The sequence below is a fragment of the Piliocolobus tephrosceles genome, chromosome 6, assembly GCF_002776525.5.
Source record: "Piliocolobus tephrosceles isolate RC106 chromosome 6, ASM277652v3, whole genome shotgun sequence".
NCBI lineage: Eukaryota > Metazoa > Chordata > Mammalia > Primates > Cercopithecidae > Piliocolobus > Piliocolobus tephrosceles.
In genome coordinates, this window is record NC_045439.1 from 90,999,995 (window position 1) to 91,016,347 (window position 16,353).

The 16,353-nt window shown below is 40.6% G+C and overlaps 1 protein-coding gene across 1 annotated transcript in view; it reads left to right on the top strand.

The window, feature by feature from the left end:
* The window catches only part of ABHD17C (abhydrolase domain containing 17C), a 59,760-nt gene extending 46,343 nt beyond the window's left edge, over nucleotides 1-13,417 (top strand). The window contains exons 2-3 of the mRNA XM_023193399.1: nucleotides 7,310-7,489; nucleotides 11,947-13,417. Of these exons, the coding sequence (XP_023049167.1) occupies nucleotides 7,310-7,489; nucleotides 11,947-12,166 (400 nt within the window). The 3' untranslated portion in view covers nucleotides 12,167-13,417. The remainder of the gene's footprint in view (nucleotides 1-7,309; nucleotides 7,490-11,946) is intronic.
* Nucleotides 13,418-16,353: the final 2,936 nt, after the last annotated feature.

A 16,353-nucleotide genomic window follows, 5' to 3' on the forward strand; every position in this document is an offset into this window, starting at 1 on the left:
TAGATGATGCTTTCTTTACCCAGTCTACTGATTTAACATTAGTCTCTTCCAGAAGCACCCTCACAGACACACCCAGAAATAATATTTTACCAGATGTCTGGGCATCCCTTATCCCAATCTAGTTGATACATAAAATTAGCCATCAGGCCAGCAAAGAACTGCTAGTTGAAGTCCTGGGGTTAAATGAGATTGTAGGAGAGAAAATGTAAGAGTGTGATAGTAAGACTAGAGCTTGGGGAAGATGAGCCAGTAGTAGGCCAGGCCCATTTGTGGCAAGGGTAGGAGGAGGAACCAAAAGTGACTCAGTGTCTCAGAAGCTTAGGAATGGGTTTTAAGAAGGAAGGCATCATTAATGTGAACTGCCAAGAAGTTGAACTGGATGAGAGGTGAGAAAAAGCATTTGGGTTTGGTACTTCTGATAGTCATTTGCAAGACTTCTTAGGAGCAGAAGGCAGGTTTCAGAGGGCTTAGGGTTGAGTGGGTGGGAGGGTGGGGAAATGGAGGTAAGAGATGGGGCTGTGGCCTCAAGCACAGAGTGCTGATGAAGACAGGTCCTTTCTTAGATCCAGAAACTTGGATATATCTGTGGCATTGAGAGAATAAAGATTGAAATTTTACGGGGTCAGGGAGGAGATTCTTCAAGGTTTGAGAGGGGTAAGAATCCGGCGCTCAAGTGGAAGGTTAACCCTTGTTAAAAAGAACCAACATGTCTTCAACAATGCCAGGAAGCAGGGGCAAATGGGCAGGGGAAGGAGAATGGTCTGGCCTGGTGTAGTCTGTGGAGGAGTACCCCCAGGGCCTCTAGATCCACACTCACCCGCTACCAGCTGTGTATTTGTATTTGGGGAGCAGGAACGTTTACTTTTAAAAAAAGCCTTAGGGGTAGAAAGTGCTGTGTAGAGGCCCTGCTACTGTTCCTGCCATCCCTGTGTTTTTCCCACAAAGGTCATGCTTACTAACAGGAATCATTTTTAACCTTTTCCCCTTGTGATACTCCCCAAAATAGCAAATCATAATTTAAAATGCTAAAAATCCTGCATGAATACATCTTTTTGTTTTATTTTGTTGTGTTTTTTTGGAGACAAGATCTCACTGCCATCGCCCAGGCTGGAGTGCAGTGGTGCAACCTCAGCCCACTGCAGCCTCAACTTCATGAGCTCAGGTGATCCTCCCACCTCAGTCTCCCTAGTAGCAGGGATGCTACTAGGCGCACAGCACCATGCCCAACTACTTTTTTGTATTTTTGGCAGATATACAGTTTCACTTTGTTGCCCAGGCTGGCCTCAAACTCCTGGGCTCAAGCACTTCGCACTCCTCAGCATCCCAAAGTTACAGGCATGAGCCACAGTGCCCGGCCATTAATACATCTTCTGTGTCGCCTATATTGTTTCTGGCTGCTCCAAAAATACTGCCTTGTTCCAGACTGGTAGGGTTTAACTTCTGTTTTATTCTAAAATAAAGGCTTTAGACTTTGGAACTGTTAATGTTTTTGAGAAAATACTTTTCACTTGATCCTGTTATTTTTTTTCTAAAGCTGTGATGTTAAACTGACCTATGTTTCACACAAACTTAATTCATTGTCTCTTTTTCCCCCGTGTCTTTTATGTAATTTAACCTGAGAACTAAAGGGGCCTTAGGCTCTAGTCCAACTCTTTTTGCCCAATGTCAGTCAGTGTTTAAGTTTGAAGAATCCGCATACCCTCTGGATCAGAATTTATAAGTGTGGAGCCAGGGTGTTTACATGAAAAGTAAATAAATAATGATAATAATAATTTCCCAAGTAATTCAGATACTTCTCACTTTGGAACGATTGGCATAGAGGTCACTAGTCTAATGCTTTGATAGAAAAAAAAATTCCTACTGCTACAGTAAAAAGAGTTGTCCTCATCTGCCAAAACTCGGTGTTAGAACAGAGGTCTCTTACCGTTCTACTACAAATCCTGATACTTTCACAGAATTATCCACCTCCTTGGTTCCTCATGTGTTGTCAAACAGTATAGTAAAGACAGGAAAAAGCAATGACAAAAGTCCTTAACACAGTACTAACAAATCTGAGCGTTTGACCTAGCACGCTCCTCTTTTCTGAGCCCTTTGAAAAACACTGGCAGTCAGCAGCATGCCTACTGACTCCACACAGAAAGGACCAGCAATGCTGCTTCCCTTTTTTCCCAACAAGTCACTGCCTAATAACTAAAGGAAATTAGGAATGAAAATTTGAAAGAAGAAAAACCCAGTCTCACCACCTGAAGAAAACAATTATTACCATTTTCATGTATTGCTTTGAAGTCCCTTTTCCATGTATAGATTTCTTTTTAGAAATGTAACTGTGACCCTGTTTTTGTAAGCTGCTTTTTGTTAAAATTAACATGAGTGTTTCCTCATGTTAATTCTTTATGAGACATCATTTTTAATGATCTGATGTTGCCTTATGAGGTTTATTTTTAGCACAAAATCTACCATGAGTTGTCACAGTTTTGTGAGGGCTGTCTCCATATCTGAAGTATCTGGTGAACTTTCTTTTTTTTTTTTTTTGAGACGGAGTCTTGCTCTGTCACCCGGGCTGGAGTGCAGTGGCCGGATCTCAGCTCACTGCAAACTCCGCCTCCCGGGTTTACGCCATTCTCCTGCCTCAGCCTCCCGAGTAGCTGGGACTACGGACGCCCGCCACCTCGCCCCGCTAGTTTTTTGTATTTTTAGTAGAGACGGGGTTTCACCGTGTTAGCCAGGATGGTCTCGATCTCCTGACCTTGTGATCCGCCCCTCTCGGCCTCCCAAAGTGCTGGGATTACAGGCTTGAGCCACCGCGCCCGGCTATCTGGTGAACTTTTAAAGAATTTTTTTGTCATGAAATATAATTGCCATACATAAAAGTTTATAAAACACAGATGTCCAGCTTAATGACTTATAAAAGGAACACTTGTGGTGTGACATAGACTATCCCCAGCATTTACAACCCCCAGGAAGGACATGCTTCTCTCTAGTGATGACCATTTCCCTTTTTGCCTGTAATCACTATCCTGACTTTAGTGATTCACTTCCTTGCTTTTCTGTATAGGCTTACCACTCAATTAACATCCCTAAACAATAATGTTTAATTTTGGTAGGTTTAAGTTTTTGTAAATGGTGTCACATAGTGTGTGTTTTGCTGTATCTGCCTCTTTTCCCTAACAGCATTTTTTTTTAAGATGGTCACCCAGGCTGGAGTGCAGTATCACGAACACTTCTCACTGCAGCCTCGACCTCCTGGGCTCAAGTGATCCTGCCACCTCAGCCTCCCAAGTAGTTTGAACTACAGGTGATGCCACTTTGCCCAGCTAATTTTTTTTCATTTTGTGAAGATGGGATCTTGCTTTTTTGCTCAGGCTGGTCTCCAACTTCTGGTCTCAAGTGGTCTTCTCACCTTGGCCTTCCAAAGTGCTGGGATTACAGGTGTGAGCCATCGCACCCAGCCTTAACAGCATGACTTTAAGATTCACTGGTGGTGACGGGTGCACCAAAATCTCAGAAATCACCACTAAAGAATTTATCCACATAACCAAAAACCGGTTGTACCCCCAAAACTATTGAAATAAAAATATGAATCTTTTAGTGTCCATGTACTTATTCTGCCGCACAACCATACCACAGTTTCTTCATCCACTCTGCTGTTGATTCCTTAGGGCTGTCTCTAACTGTGTAGGCATGCACTCAAGTCTAGTATGTATTTCCGGTATATGTAAGCATTTATTTGTGTGTTGAATTTATCTTGGAGTAGAATTGCTAGGTCCCTGGGTATGTGCTAATAAAATCATGTCACTTCATATTGCCAAACTTTTTCTAAACTGATTCTATCAACATAAACCCCCATCAACAGTGAATGAGCATTCTTGCATGCATCCTTGCCAACACTTAATATTGTTAGGCTTTTGAATTTTTGTCAGTCTGATAAATGTGTAGAGTATCACATGATTATTTTAATTTGCATTTTCCTTTTTACTAATAAAGTTGAATAACTCTTCTCTTTTTTTCTCTTTCTCTGTCTTTCCCTCCCCTCTTTTTTTTTCTCATTTTGTAAAATTCTGTTTTTCTTGTTTAGGCAGTTGTCTTATTGATTTGTAGTAGTTATTTATATATGCTAGATTTAGACTCTGTAGCAAGTATCTTTTCCCACTTGGTGGCTTGCCCTTTTACTTCCTTATGGGTGTCTTCTGATGACCGGAAGTTCTTGATTTTAGTGTAATACTTTCTGTCTTGTTTTTTTCTTTATGACTAGTGCTTTTTGTGTTTTACCTGGTGACTTTTCAGTGAAACTTTGAGTTGGTTGTCACAAAGGATGTGAGTCTATTAGAATCAAAGGTGGGCTTTGTAGAGACTGGTACTGGGTGTGTCCTAGTGCTGAGACCCGAAGGCTAGGAACTGAGTGTCCTCAAGCACAATAGCTCTAGCTTCTCCAGAAGGCATTTAAAGAAGGCTGTGATCTCTGAGGATGGCTGGTCCAGGACATTGACAGGAGAAAGAGCTGCCTGCGTGATGGCCAGGGTGCTTCCCTCTGCCTCGTCTCCTGGGCTATGCCTCTTGGGTCTGTGCCTGTTCCTTCTTTTATTCAGTGCAACCTCTGAGCTTGTAAGTTCCCGTGGCTTGTTATATAGAAGACAGGATTTTGAAAACATATGTTGGACTTGTCATAAGAAGTAAAATTAACACTTCCTCATAACTGTGATAATGTTATCCTATATAATCGTCTCAGACCAGATCTTATCAAAGAAGGTAAGGGCTAGTCTGGCTGCCATTTTTACCTGGGAGTCTTTTACTTTATTTTTGATATTCAGTATTGATCATCTCTTAGTCTTCTGTGCATCATTTATTAACTGCCTTCAGTTTTCACTTCTCTCCTCCTCTTATATTTTCTTTGATTTATGATTTTTAAAAACAATTGATAGCAAAATGAATGGCCTGTCCACAAGAGTGGTCATTGTGGAAAGAACTCATCCCCAAATGTGAAAATTGGAGGCTCTCTCTCTCTGTGTGTGCCTGCAGACTCCCTGTAATGCAGGATCTCATGGTCCATACACTTTTTGGGGTCATAGACCACTTTGAAAATCTGGTGAAAATTGTGGAGGGAGGAGGAAACCCCTGATGTTATTTATGCTCTCCCCAAAGACTCCCTGGACTTTAGATGAAAAACTCCTGCTGAAACAGCTCTCCCAGTCCATGAAAGAAGGATCTTGGTGGCAGTTGCTGCTGGGGAGATCCCTGGGACAGCTCACCTTCAGCATTGAGACGTGAGAACAGTGTTCCTTTCTGACCCCTCTCCCCATTTAGTCCTCATGGAGGGTGCTCTGTGTTTGTAAATCCATGGTCGCTGATGTGGATTTGAGCACAGGATGCTGCTCTGTCAGTTGTTTCCTCAAACCTCCCCACCAAAAGTGCCCGTGCTGACCATTTTTTAATAACCTGTTACGCCAACGGGAAGGAAGCCCCAGGCAAGAATGCCAGGCAAAACCCGCATCTGGGAGCCTCTTCCATAGACACCGTCTTATTGGATGGTGTCAAGTTGCAGGACCACACAGACATTTCACTTTAGAAATGGAGGATGGATGCTGTTTTTGTTACAATCTTTTATTTCCTGTCTTCTGCATGATTCTTAATAGTCCCCTGCCAGATCTCCCAGCTTCCTTTTCATGCTGTCATCTCCTGCCTGCCATTGTCACCTCGCCCTTGGACACTCCAATGGCCCTCATCTCCAGGACAGCCCATAACCCTTTAGTTTCCAATTCACGCTATCCTAGCACATCCCCTGCCGGCCAACTCGTTGCTTTCCTGCTGCTGCATTGGGTACGTGTTGCACATCTCCCATAGAAAGTCCTTCTTACCTCCATGTGTTTAATTCCTGTCTTCATGGCATGGCCCAGGTGTGGTGCTGTGCATAAAGCACATTCCAATGCCCTAAATTCTTTCTTTAGGGCCTCCATTTTTCTATGGAGTTTCATGGAGCTTGGAGGGGAGGAAGTTGGGCTGAAATCCTGCCATTTCCATCAGCTGTGGATTAATAGTTCTTTTCACTGAAGGCTGTTATCAGAAAGCATTTCATATTGTCCTGTAAGCTACAATACGTATTTATTCCGAAAAGGAGAATTGTTGGCCCACTGGCTTCAACTTTTCCAGATAATGTTGAATTGTTTTCCCAAGTGCTTGTACTAATTTACAAAGTAACAGCGTTCCACTTTTCTATGTCCTTGCCATCTTTCAACATTTTCTGGCTTCTTCATTTTTGCCTATCGTTTGGGTATAAAATAATAACTCATGGATTTAATTTGCATCTTCATGTTCTAGTGAAATTATTTCGCATTTTTCTATGTGTGTATTAGGCATTCATCTTCATTTCTTTCACCTATTTGTCTTTTTCTTTTTCATTTCTAAGCACTCTTTAGATATTCTGGATATCCTTTGTAGGATAGTAAGAGAGCATGTATTTTCCCGGGTTCCTTCTATTTTATTCCGCCACCATATCTAGGGTGCCGCATCTTTCTGCATGGGCTGAGGTGGCTCACTGTGATCCACTTGCCATCTCCAGGAAAGCGGAAGGGATGGCAAAAGCACACCATTTGCTTTAAAGCATGACCTGGGAGTTGCTCATGTCACTTCTGCTGACATGCAGTTGGCTGGAACTTAGGTCTCTGTACACACCAGGCTGCAAGGGAGGCTGGGAAATGAAGCCTGTATTCCACACAGCCCTTTATTTAGCTAACAATTTGAAGAGAATGGATCGGAACCCACTGATGGATTGAAAGACTTGGAAGGGTTTAACCCTGAGAGAGACTAAAGAAAATATAATTATCTTCAAACTAATTGTCTCCGAGTAAATCTTTTTCTGATAAGTGTTAATATATTTTGTATCATGAAAACTTTGCTTCGAGTTTTTAATATTGCAATTTGCCAAAACTGCTTTTGTTTTTACTTCAGAAGTATGCTTATGATTAGCAAAGAAAATATAAAGGGAGAATAATAGGAAATCAGATGACCATCTCTGTAGCTACTGAAATGAAATTTATAAAGCATATATTTAATTAGCCAGAAAAATAATATCATGTTTATTGTTTTTTGCAAATGTTGTGGAAGACAGAATCATAGTCACTTAGTACCAAAACAGGCCTCTAACATTTGTTTTTGTCAAGCTCACATTCATCTTAAATTAAAGTGTACAAGTTAGATGATATGGTTTTAAGCTGGTGAATGTGGGAATTTCATGGGTTTAAGATACGGATTTCTCTGTCTCTTTATCTCTTTCTTCATACCTTAGTTAATGGCATACAACCTCTGATTTCTCGAGGTATGGCGTGAGTCCCGAGAACATTATCCTCTATGGTCAGAGCATTGGGACTGTCCCCACGGTAGACTTGGCCTCGAGGTATGAATGCGCAGCGGTAATTCTCCATTCCCCTCTGATGTCTGGTTTGCGTGTGGCTTTTCCGGATACCAGAAAAACATACTGCTTTGATGCTTTCCCCAGGTAAGTTCATGCTTGTCCAACAAGTGGTAAGTCAGCCAGTGGCCGTGTTCACATCTGATGCTCCCATTAGCTGTGTAAATATTTATTGAATGGAGCCATACGTCAGACCCTGTGCTTGGTGCCACAGGGCATGTGGAAGCAAATATGACACACACTGTCCAGAGATTTTATCCTCCCAGGCCTGACTCACTAGTGAAAATCTCCCAGATGATGTATAAGGACCTTGAGTATACTGACACCTAGGGTTAATTGATTCAGCTCTGATACACAGGATTTTTAGCAGCACCCATACATCCTAAAGGAACTTACAGTTCAGCACTCATTCATTCAGAGACATCTTATTGAATTATGAGCTGTATACAATATGTGTGATGGGGTAACTAGTGGTACAGATGCTCAAAAACTTCAAGCAAGCACAGTTTTGAAATTTATCTTACTTTTTCAGTTGGACAGTACAGGTAAGGAAAAAGGTACCATGCTCAGTTAATCTTTGTAAATAGAAGAATAAAGGCAAAGTGAGTTAGTTGACAAGCCAGGCTTTGATCTTCGGTAAATAGCCACAGGAATGGTATAAATGAACAAGCTCACCTGCCACCCCCATTCTGCTCTACCACTTTGACCAGAAGATCTCACCCCTGCAGAGTTGCCTGCATGAGGAAAGTGTTTTTAATACAAAATATTTTGCCCCTTAAGCTTTTCCCACAGTCCTTGCTAAAGCGGCCTAGGATAGTTACCCCAGGACTGGCCCAGCTCATGTTGCCATTTTATAGAAAAACCCCAGCAGAAAGAAAACACAGTTTTAGGGTTTTTGATTGACCTGTTAATTGCTTTCATCCTGCTATTACTGGAAAAATAAAATAAAAGATCATCGTTTGGTTACATAAACATCTATTGTACAGACTGGCTCCTTTCACAGAAAGGAACCTTCTGTTAACACCTTGGGTGAACTTCAGTTTTATGCAGTTTGTACCAGGATTCAATGAGATTCAGCTTCATGGGAAAGTTGCACTGCAAATTTCTAATGGCGTGGCTGGGAATGCTAAGTAGGGCTAATGTGCCTCTCAAATGTGGCCTTAGTTGTGCTGAATTGGTAATGAGAGGCCAGTTTGCTGAAAGACAGATACTTAGCATGTCTGTGGGAAGCAATGCCCGGAGTTACCCTGGCAACAAAACTAATAGGTGTTTTTTGTTTTATTTTTTCCCCCTGGCTCTTAAATTGGCATGTACCTTAAAATACAGCCATGCCAACAAATTGCAAATGATTAATAACAAATTAGCAATTAATCTTATCTGAGTTTATCTGGTATAGCAGGTATTGGGCTATGCATTTCATGTTCATGGTCCCCCTTCATCTTTATAAGAGTCTTAAGAAGTTTGTCAGCCGGGCAAGGTTGCTCATGCCTGTAATCCCAGCACTTTGGGAGGCCAAGGAGGGCGGATTGCCTGAATTCAGGAGTTCGAAACCAGCCTGGGTAGCATGGCAAAACCCTGTCTCTACTAAAAAAAAAAAAAAAAAAAAAATTAGACGAGCTTGGTGGTGTATGCCTGTAATCCCAGCTACTGGGGAGGCTGAGGCATGAGAATCGCTTGAACCCAGGAGGCGGAGGTTGCAGTGAGCCCAGATCACGCCACTTCACTCCAACCTAGGTGACAGAGCAAGACTCTGTCTCCAAAAAAAATAAATAAATAAAGATGTTTGTCCAATTACTATGCTCATTTTACAGATGAGGAAACGAGAGGTTAAGTAATTTATTGAATTAAGGTCAGTAATTGGAGGACAGGCACAGTGGCTTATACCTGTACTGCCAGCACTTTTTGAGGCCAAGGCCAGAGTATCACTTGAGGCCAGGAGTACAAGACCAACCTGGGAAACACCACAGGATCCTGTCACTACAGAACAAATTAAAAAGTTAGCCAGCCATAGTGGTGCACATCTATAGTCCCAGCTCCTCAGGAGGCTGGGGTGGGAAGATTCCTTGAGCCCAGGACTTTGAGGTGGCGTTGAGCTAGGATTACACTACTGCACTCCAGCTTGGGCAACAGAGCAAGAACCTGTCTCTTAAAAATTTTTTTTAAAAGGCTAGTGATTGGAGACAACAAACGAGACAAATCCTCATAGGTAATGCCGTAAATTATTAATATGATAGATTTCAAACCATTAATGGTTGCATTGACTTTCATCATGAATTGAATTTGAATTTGGTAAGCATTTTCTTAATATGTCCGTTGCTGCCAAGTGGCAGAATCATGTGTCCCTCTCCTTAAAGGAGGATACTTTCATATTTCCTTTTCATATTAAAACAAATTTAAAAAAAGGAAAAGGAATCCAGATTATTATTTCATTTATAGTTTTTTTTTTAACCTCCTTTACGCTTGGGATGAGATGATGGCATTCAACTTTAAATATACCCTCCAGGCAGTGGAGAGTCTCTTAAACTGTGCAGTGTGGAGCATAGTCCCAGGCCCATTGTAACTGTTGAGTAAATATCTTTTTAATTGAGTATAATTGAACTCTCTAAGGAAGTCACTTTAAAATTAAATATAGAGGGAAAACAGGTTTCCAAATAAAATTTCTAATGTGTATAATTGAATACTGCCACAGTGGCTCTGATCTTTGCAAATTACATGGCTGATGAGGTTTTGCAATCTTTCTGGGATGTCTTGAAGTGGTCTGCGGCTCCCTAAGTTTTTAATAAAGGCTAGATGACAGTTGTTTGTAGATCTTTGGAATATGTAATTGATGTTAGAGCTCTTTATTGTCTCCACGACCTCATTCCTGTTATTTAATAATCTCTCTGAGCTTCAGTCTCCTCCTTGATTAAAACAGAGGTGGTCATTCCTTTCTCACTCTGTTTCATTGAATATTAAATGAGATTTTGTGTGTTAAGTGCAAAGCACCTGGCTATGGTAAATGTTTAAAAAATGTTAGCTGTTACTTTTTAACAAAAAGATTCCCACAAATAGTACAAATTGGTATCCTTTTGTAACTTCGACTAGGATCAAATATGGAAAGAGAAGTAAACTATAAGAGACCCTTTGGCAGGACAGAATGGAGAGAGAGCCATTTCTCTTGGTTTCTTTGTGGATGAAATGACTGTTATCCCCATCAGAGAAGTCTCCTACACACCCAGCTCAACCAGTGCTTGAAGTTTTTTGGATTCCTCTTTGGGATGTGCTTTCACAGCCTGAAGCATATTATTTTAAAGCTCCTCAAATATTCATCCTTTGAGAGTAGATTTGATTTTTGTAGAGAAGTCATTTGGAATAAAATCTAGGCATTACATTAAGTTTTCAAGCTAAATAGTACAGTTTTTATTTTTTAAAATGAGGCGCTTGCTTTTATGAAATGGGGTGTGTATCTTTGAGTCAAATCTGATGGTAGCTCTCAAAACAGAATTCTGAAGACTTGAGTGGCAGCAGATTAAGTGTCCAGCTTTCCAAAGAGACATTCATTTGATATGTTAAGTTCTGGCCCTTTTTAAAATTCTCTTGAAAAATAATATATAAAATAATATATAAATATTTAAAAATCTAAAAATAATATAAAAATTAATATGTAAAAAATAGTAGTTACTGGTTTGCTAGTCTGATGCTCTGAAGAGTTCTGTCTTTAATAAAATACTTTAACAAATACAACAGCCAAATGCGGTGTGCTATTCTTGTTTGGATCCTGGAACAGAAAAAGGACATTAGTGGAAAAACTAGTGAAATCCAAATAAAGTCTGGAGTTTAGTTCATAGTAATGCACCAATGTGGGTGTTTTAGTTTTGACAGATGTATCACGGTAATGTACAATGTTAACCTTATAGGAAATGGGTTAGGAGTATGTAGGGGGACTGTATTATCTTTCTTTTTTTTTTTTTTTGAGACAGTCTCAGTCTGCTGCCCAGGCTGGAGTGCAGTGGCACCATCTCAGCTCACTGCAACCTCCCGCTCCCAGTTCAAGCAATCCTCCTACCTCAGTCCTCTGAGTAGCTGAGATTGCAGGCATGCGCCACCATGGCCCGGCTGATTTTTGTATACACTGTATTATCTTTACACCTTTCCTGCAAGTTCAAAATTACTCTAAAATGCAAAGTTGATTTAAGAAAAAAAAAATTAATTACCAGAAAAAAAAATAAAGCAAGAAAAAGCCAAACTGTTATAATACGTTAATGTAGGTTCATCGAATGTACTGCTGTGGTAGGGGATATTGATAATGGGGGAGGCTGTGCATGTGTGGGGACAAGGAGGTATCTGGGAAATCTCTGTACCTTCCTCTCAGTTTTGCCGTGAACCTAAAACTGCTTTAAAAGATAAAGTTCTTAATTTAAAAAAACAAAAAACAAAAAAAACCCACTGTGTTATTTCCCTGCCTGTGGAGATTTATTGACTTATCATCATTAAATGTGATGTGTATTATCTGTGAGCATAACTAATAGAGTTCTTTTTCTGCCTCCCCCCTTTCCGTTTTGCAGCATTGACAAGATATCTAAAGTCACCTCTCCTGTGTTGGTCATTCACGGTACAGAAGATGAAGTCATCGATTTCTCCCATGGCCTAGCCATGTACGAGCGCTGTCCCCGAGCCGTGGAGCCCCTCTGGGTTGAAGGGGCTGGGCATAATGACATAGAGCTTTATGCACAATACCTAGAAAGACTAAAACAGTTCATATCTCACGAACTTCCTAATTCCTGAAGACAGCAACTTGATCTTACCTCATTTACTGTGAACAGAAGAGTCCTCTGTTTTGCACATGCTTTAACTGGGTAGCTGTAAAGGCTTGATAACCATGAAGAAGTGCCCAACCTTTAGGGTGTTCTAATCAAAGAGCTGATGAAATCTCAGTCTTTTGTATCTAGAGGTTGTTCTGCTAATTCACACAACACTTTAAACTGAACAGTCGTGATTCCCAGCTTCATTACCTTACAGGAATGGGAATGAGAGCTGAATGTAAGGACAATTTTCTAGTGCTGTATAAAGTAGCCTCGCATCTGTTTCTCAACCTTACCCATCATTTCTGACATTCATGCAGAACTCGCCCCTGTCTCCACCAATGTTCTCAGTATTTGACATGCAGCTCTCTTTCTGCCACTGGATCCATGGATTCAATCCATTTGTGAAGCTGTGATAGTGTAACTGGAAAGCTAGTGTGGTGAAAATTCCTTTATTATTTTTTGTTAACATGCTGATCTTTCCCTGGACAAATGAACTGAAGGGTAATTCACTGGAACTATCATGTACAGCTTCATCAACTGTAACCATATAAATATAACTGGATTATTCTTAAACAAAAAGAAACTAGGGGTTTTTTTAAGTGTAAATTTATTACTAGCCAACAGAGTTTTAATATTTTGATGGTCCGGTTGGTTTAACAAAGAGCCTAGCCGACTTTCCTTCTGTAAAGTCCTCCTTGTAGGCTTTTTTAAAGTACTGTACATATTTGCAATCACATTGTGCATAGATTCTTAATGGTAGATATGATTTCTTTTGTCAGGCTACAACAATGAACTGCAAATTCCTTGTTTGTAATGTAAATGATTGAATACATTTTGTTAATATGTTTTTATTCCTATGTTTTGCTATTAAAAATTTTATAACATTTCCAAGACAAAAATTCCAAGTTTATGCTTTGAAGAATTTATGTAATTAAAATTTCACTAAACTAATCTTTTTAGTTTAGGAATTATTTGGGTTTTGACACTGGAGTTGCGCCAAATAAGCATCAGAAATAGAAGATGCTTAACATTGCTATACTACTTGTATTGGTTAGGGGTTTGGATTTGGGGGTTCTTTGGTTTTAATTTTTTTTCCAAATTTAAAAGCCTTAAATGTACTATAAGCCTCAGATCGTTGTACAACTGGACTGCGGTTGATTGCCAGTTTGTGTACTGTTGCTTGGATGCAGCACAGTGGTTGGTAATGGAATAAAGGATGCATGGATCAGAATGTGTGGGCTTGTGCAGTTTTTTTCTTCATCTCTCCATCAAAGAAAATAGTGAATAAGAAAACAACTTTTTGTCTTAATATAAGAAGAAACCCTTGGGGCTTTCAAACTGCACCACCTTTCTCAAGGTATATGGTTTTGTTCTATAAAAGGCCTTAGATTACTTTTGGAAGAAGCCAAGATATAAAGCATATAGCAGTAAAGTGCAGATGATATCTAACTAGAGGATGCAGTGGATTCTGGCTATGAAACAAAACTGATGAAGGTGACCTCATTGTGACCTGGCTCAGAGGAAGGACAGTGCCTCTTTTGTTGGGAAGCCTGGAATAGGTGTGTTCCATAGTTTTCAGCCGTTTGACCACCTGAGCAGAAAAGAGCAACTGAGGGATGCTAGTTTCCAACTCTTGGAACATACTCTCTTGAGGGTGCATTAGGAGGAAGTGGTGGTCAGGAAGGTGTGAGGACATTGGAGTGTGCACATGTGAATGTGTGCACACATGCATATGCAGGCTACTTCCTGATCTTGAATCAGGTGGGTGGGGCTGGCTCACTTGAGGGGCCATCAGCATATCTCCAGTGGTGATGCCTGTCCCAGAAGTCTGGGAGACCTAGGTGGGAAAAAAGCACAAGCAATGACCTGCCTTTGGGGCCAGAGAGCAGCGGGCCAGGGTTGCCAAAGACCTGATTTCTGGTGCTATTTGTCTGCTGCTTGCATCTTCTGTAATCATTACCCCCCTGTTTTCTTCTAAACTATTTAGTAAATTTCCTTTCGTCAGCCAAATATCAGGAAATGATAAATTGACAATAAGAGAAACTAAGGTGGCAAAGCCTTTTGCTTCATTGGTTTTGTCACTTGATGTGGATGGTTTGTATCCACTGGAAGCAGCTCTTGCTTTCCCAAAACTGAGGAGGGGTGTTTCTCCACTTTTTGCCAGGGTTTGGCATGGGAACAGCATTCCTCTGAGAATTGCATGTGTGGTAACAGTGAGAATCCCAGGGAGAAAACTTCTCTGTTGGCTTCTGAGAGATACCCCTCCTGAGCTGCAGGCTTTTTCTAGAGCTGTTCTCCATTCAGACCTGGGGCCGGATTCCAGGTGTTCGGTTTCCACTAAGTGGGGTAGCGTCTCCTCTCTCAGTGCCTTACTATTTCTTTCTCCCTAGTCAAGAAGGAAAAATCAAGCGGCTACCTGAAGTCCTTGCAAAGTATAGAGAAGGTATATGCATTATTTCTAATATATGAATTCATGTTTTACACTTGTGGAAATCTGTTTATAACTATTAAAGGCATAGAAGTAACATTCAGAGCAAGATATTGTGACCATATTATTATTCATTCTGTTGTTATTATTACGCTTTATGATCCCTAAAATTAAGCAGAGTAACACAGTTTTGGATCACTCATAATTGCAGGAAAATCTCAAATCCTAATTTAAATCATGGTTGCATCCTTTGAAAACAAGAATGGAATGATTGCTACTGTCTCAAAATAGAGTCTATGGTTTAAAAAACAAAAAAACCTGTTAGCATTCTTGTTCAAGACAATTTTGAATGTGAGAATCAAAGGTTTGAAAGGGCAAATGAATTGTCAAAATACTCTTTTTGGGAACATTTCTCTGACCCTTGATGTGTGGAGGAGGAATATAGAGTCTATAGACTTCGGGGGCCTTGATTACTTCAGGAAATGATCACAAGTGTATTAGCCTGCACAGAACAGGGCAGGGTCTGTCTTCTTGATTTGAGGGATCATCTTGGGTTCAAGTTGAAAATTGAATGCCCCCTCTCTCAGTGCTCCCCTTTCTATAGGTACCTGCTACTGCCCTTTCTTAGAACTAGGACTTGAAAGTGCAAACACATGAGGAGGGTCTGTCTGTTCTAGTCTTTTTCAGGTGAGCCTTTTCAGAGAGAGGATTAGGACCATATCTAACCTGTCTTCGTATCCAAGCTGGGTGATTTTGACCTCGTTTCCTAATTTCTCTGGGCCTCTGATGCATTTTTCCCCCTTGTTGACCACACTTAGGGCACATAGTCATTAAATGAAATCATGGCTATGCAAATACTGTCCATTTTTTGCTTTATTTTTGACACAGGGTTCACTCTGTTGCCCAGGCTGGAATGCAGTGATGTGATCATGGCTCACTGCAGCCTCGACCTCCCAATCCTCCCATCTCAGCCTCCCAAATTAGCTACCGTGCCTAGCTAATTTTTATGTTTTTTGTAGAGACAGGGTTTCGCCATGTTGCCCAGGCTGGTCTCAAACTCCTGGTCTCAAGCGATCCTCCTCCCTTGGCCTCACAAAGTGCTGGGATAACAGGTTGAGTCTCCACACCCGGCATTTTGTGCTTTATAAAACACTCTAAGTTGCACTACTGACAGCAGAGCTACTTGATCAAGATGAAGCTCTGAAAAGAAAATAGAACAGTAACATTTGAAGAACTAGGGGAAAGCAAGCACCAAATTATCTTCAAAAAAGTATAGTACGCCCAGGCAGTTATAAGAATAAATTCCTTCAGACTATTAAGAAACAATTCCGTAGTATATTAACAGTTCCAAAGGTGCGTGCATGCACATATCCATTCATACTCAGAGACTAAAGTGGAGCTCACATACAGAGGCAAAAGTGCTAAACAAAATACTGCAAAATCAGTCCTCTATCAAAAGAACAATATAGCATGATCAAATTAGAGTTATACAAACACATTAGGAGATTACGTTACTTTCTGTTTACCAGTAGTAGCTAGTTAGGAAGTTTCATGGCAAACAGACCTCACAATAGTAACACAGAAAACATACTCAGTGCAATAATGAACCTAGAAGATCTCGTGACTTCTGTTTTCTGCTTTGTGATAGTCCTGAGATGTAAACCACCCCTTCCATTGAAAACAACTAACACTACTGAATTAAATGGTAAAAATCTAAACAGATGCATAAACTGTCAAGA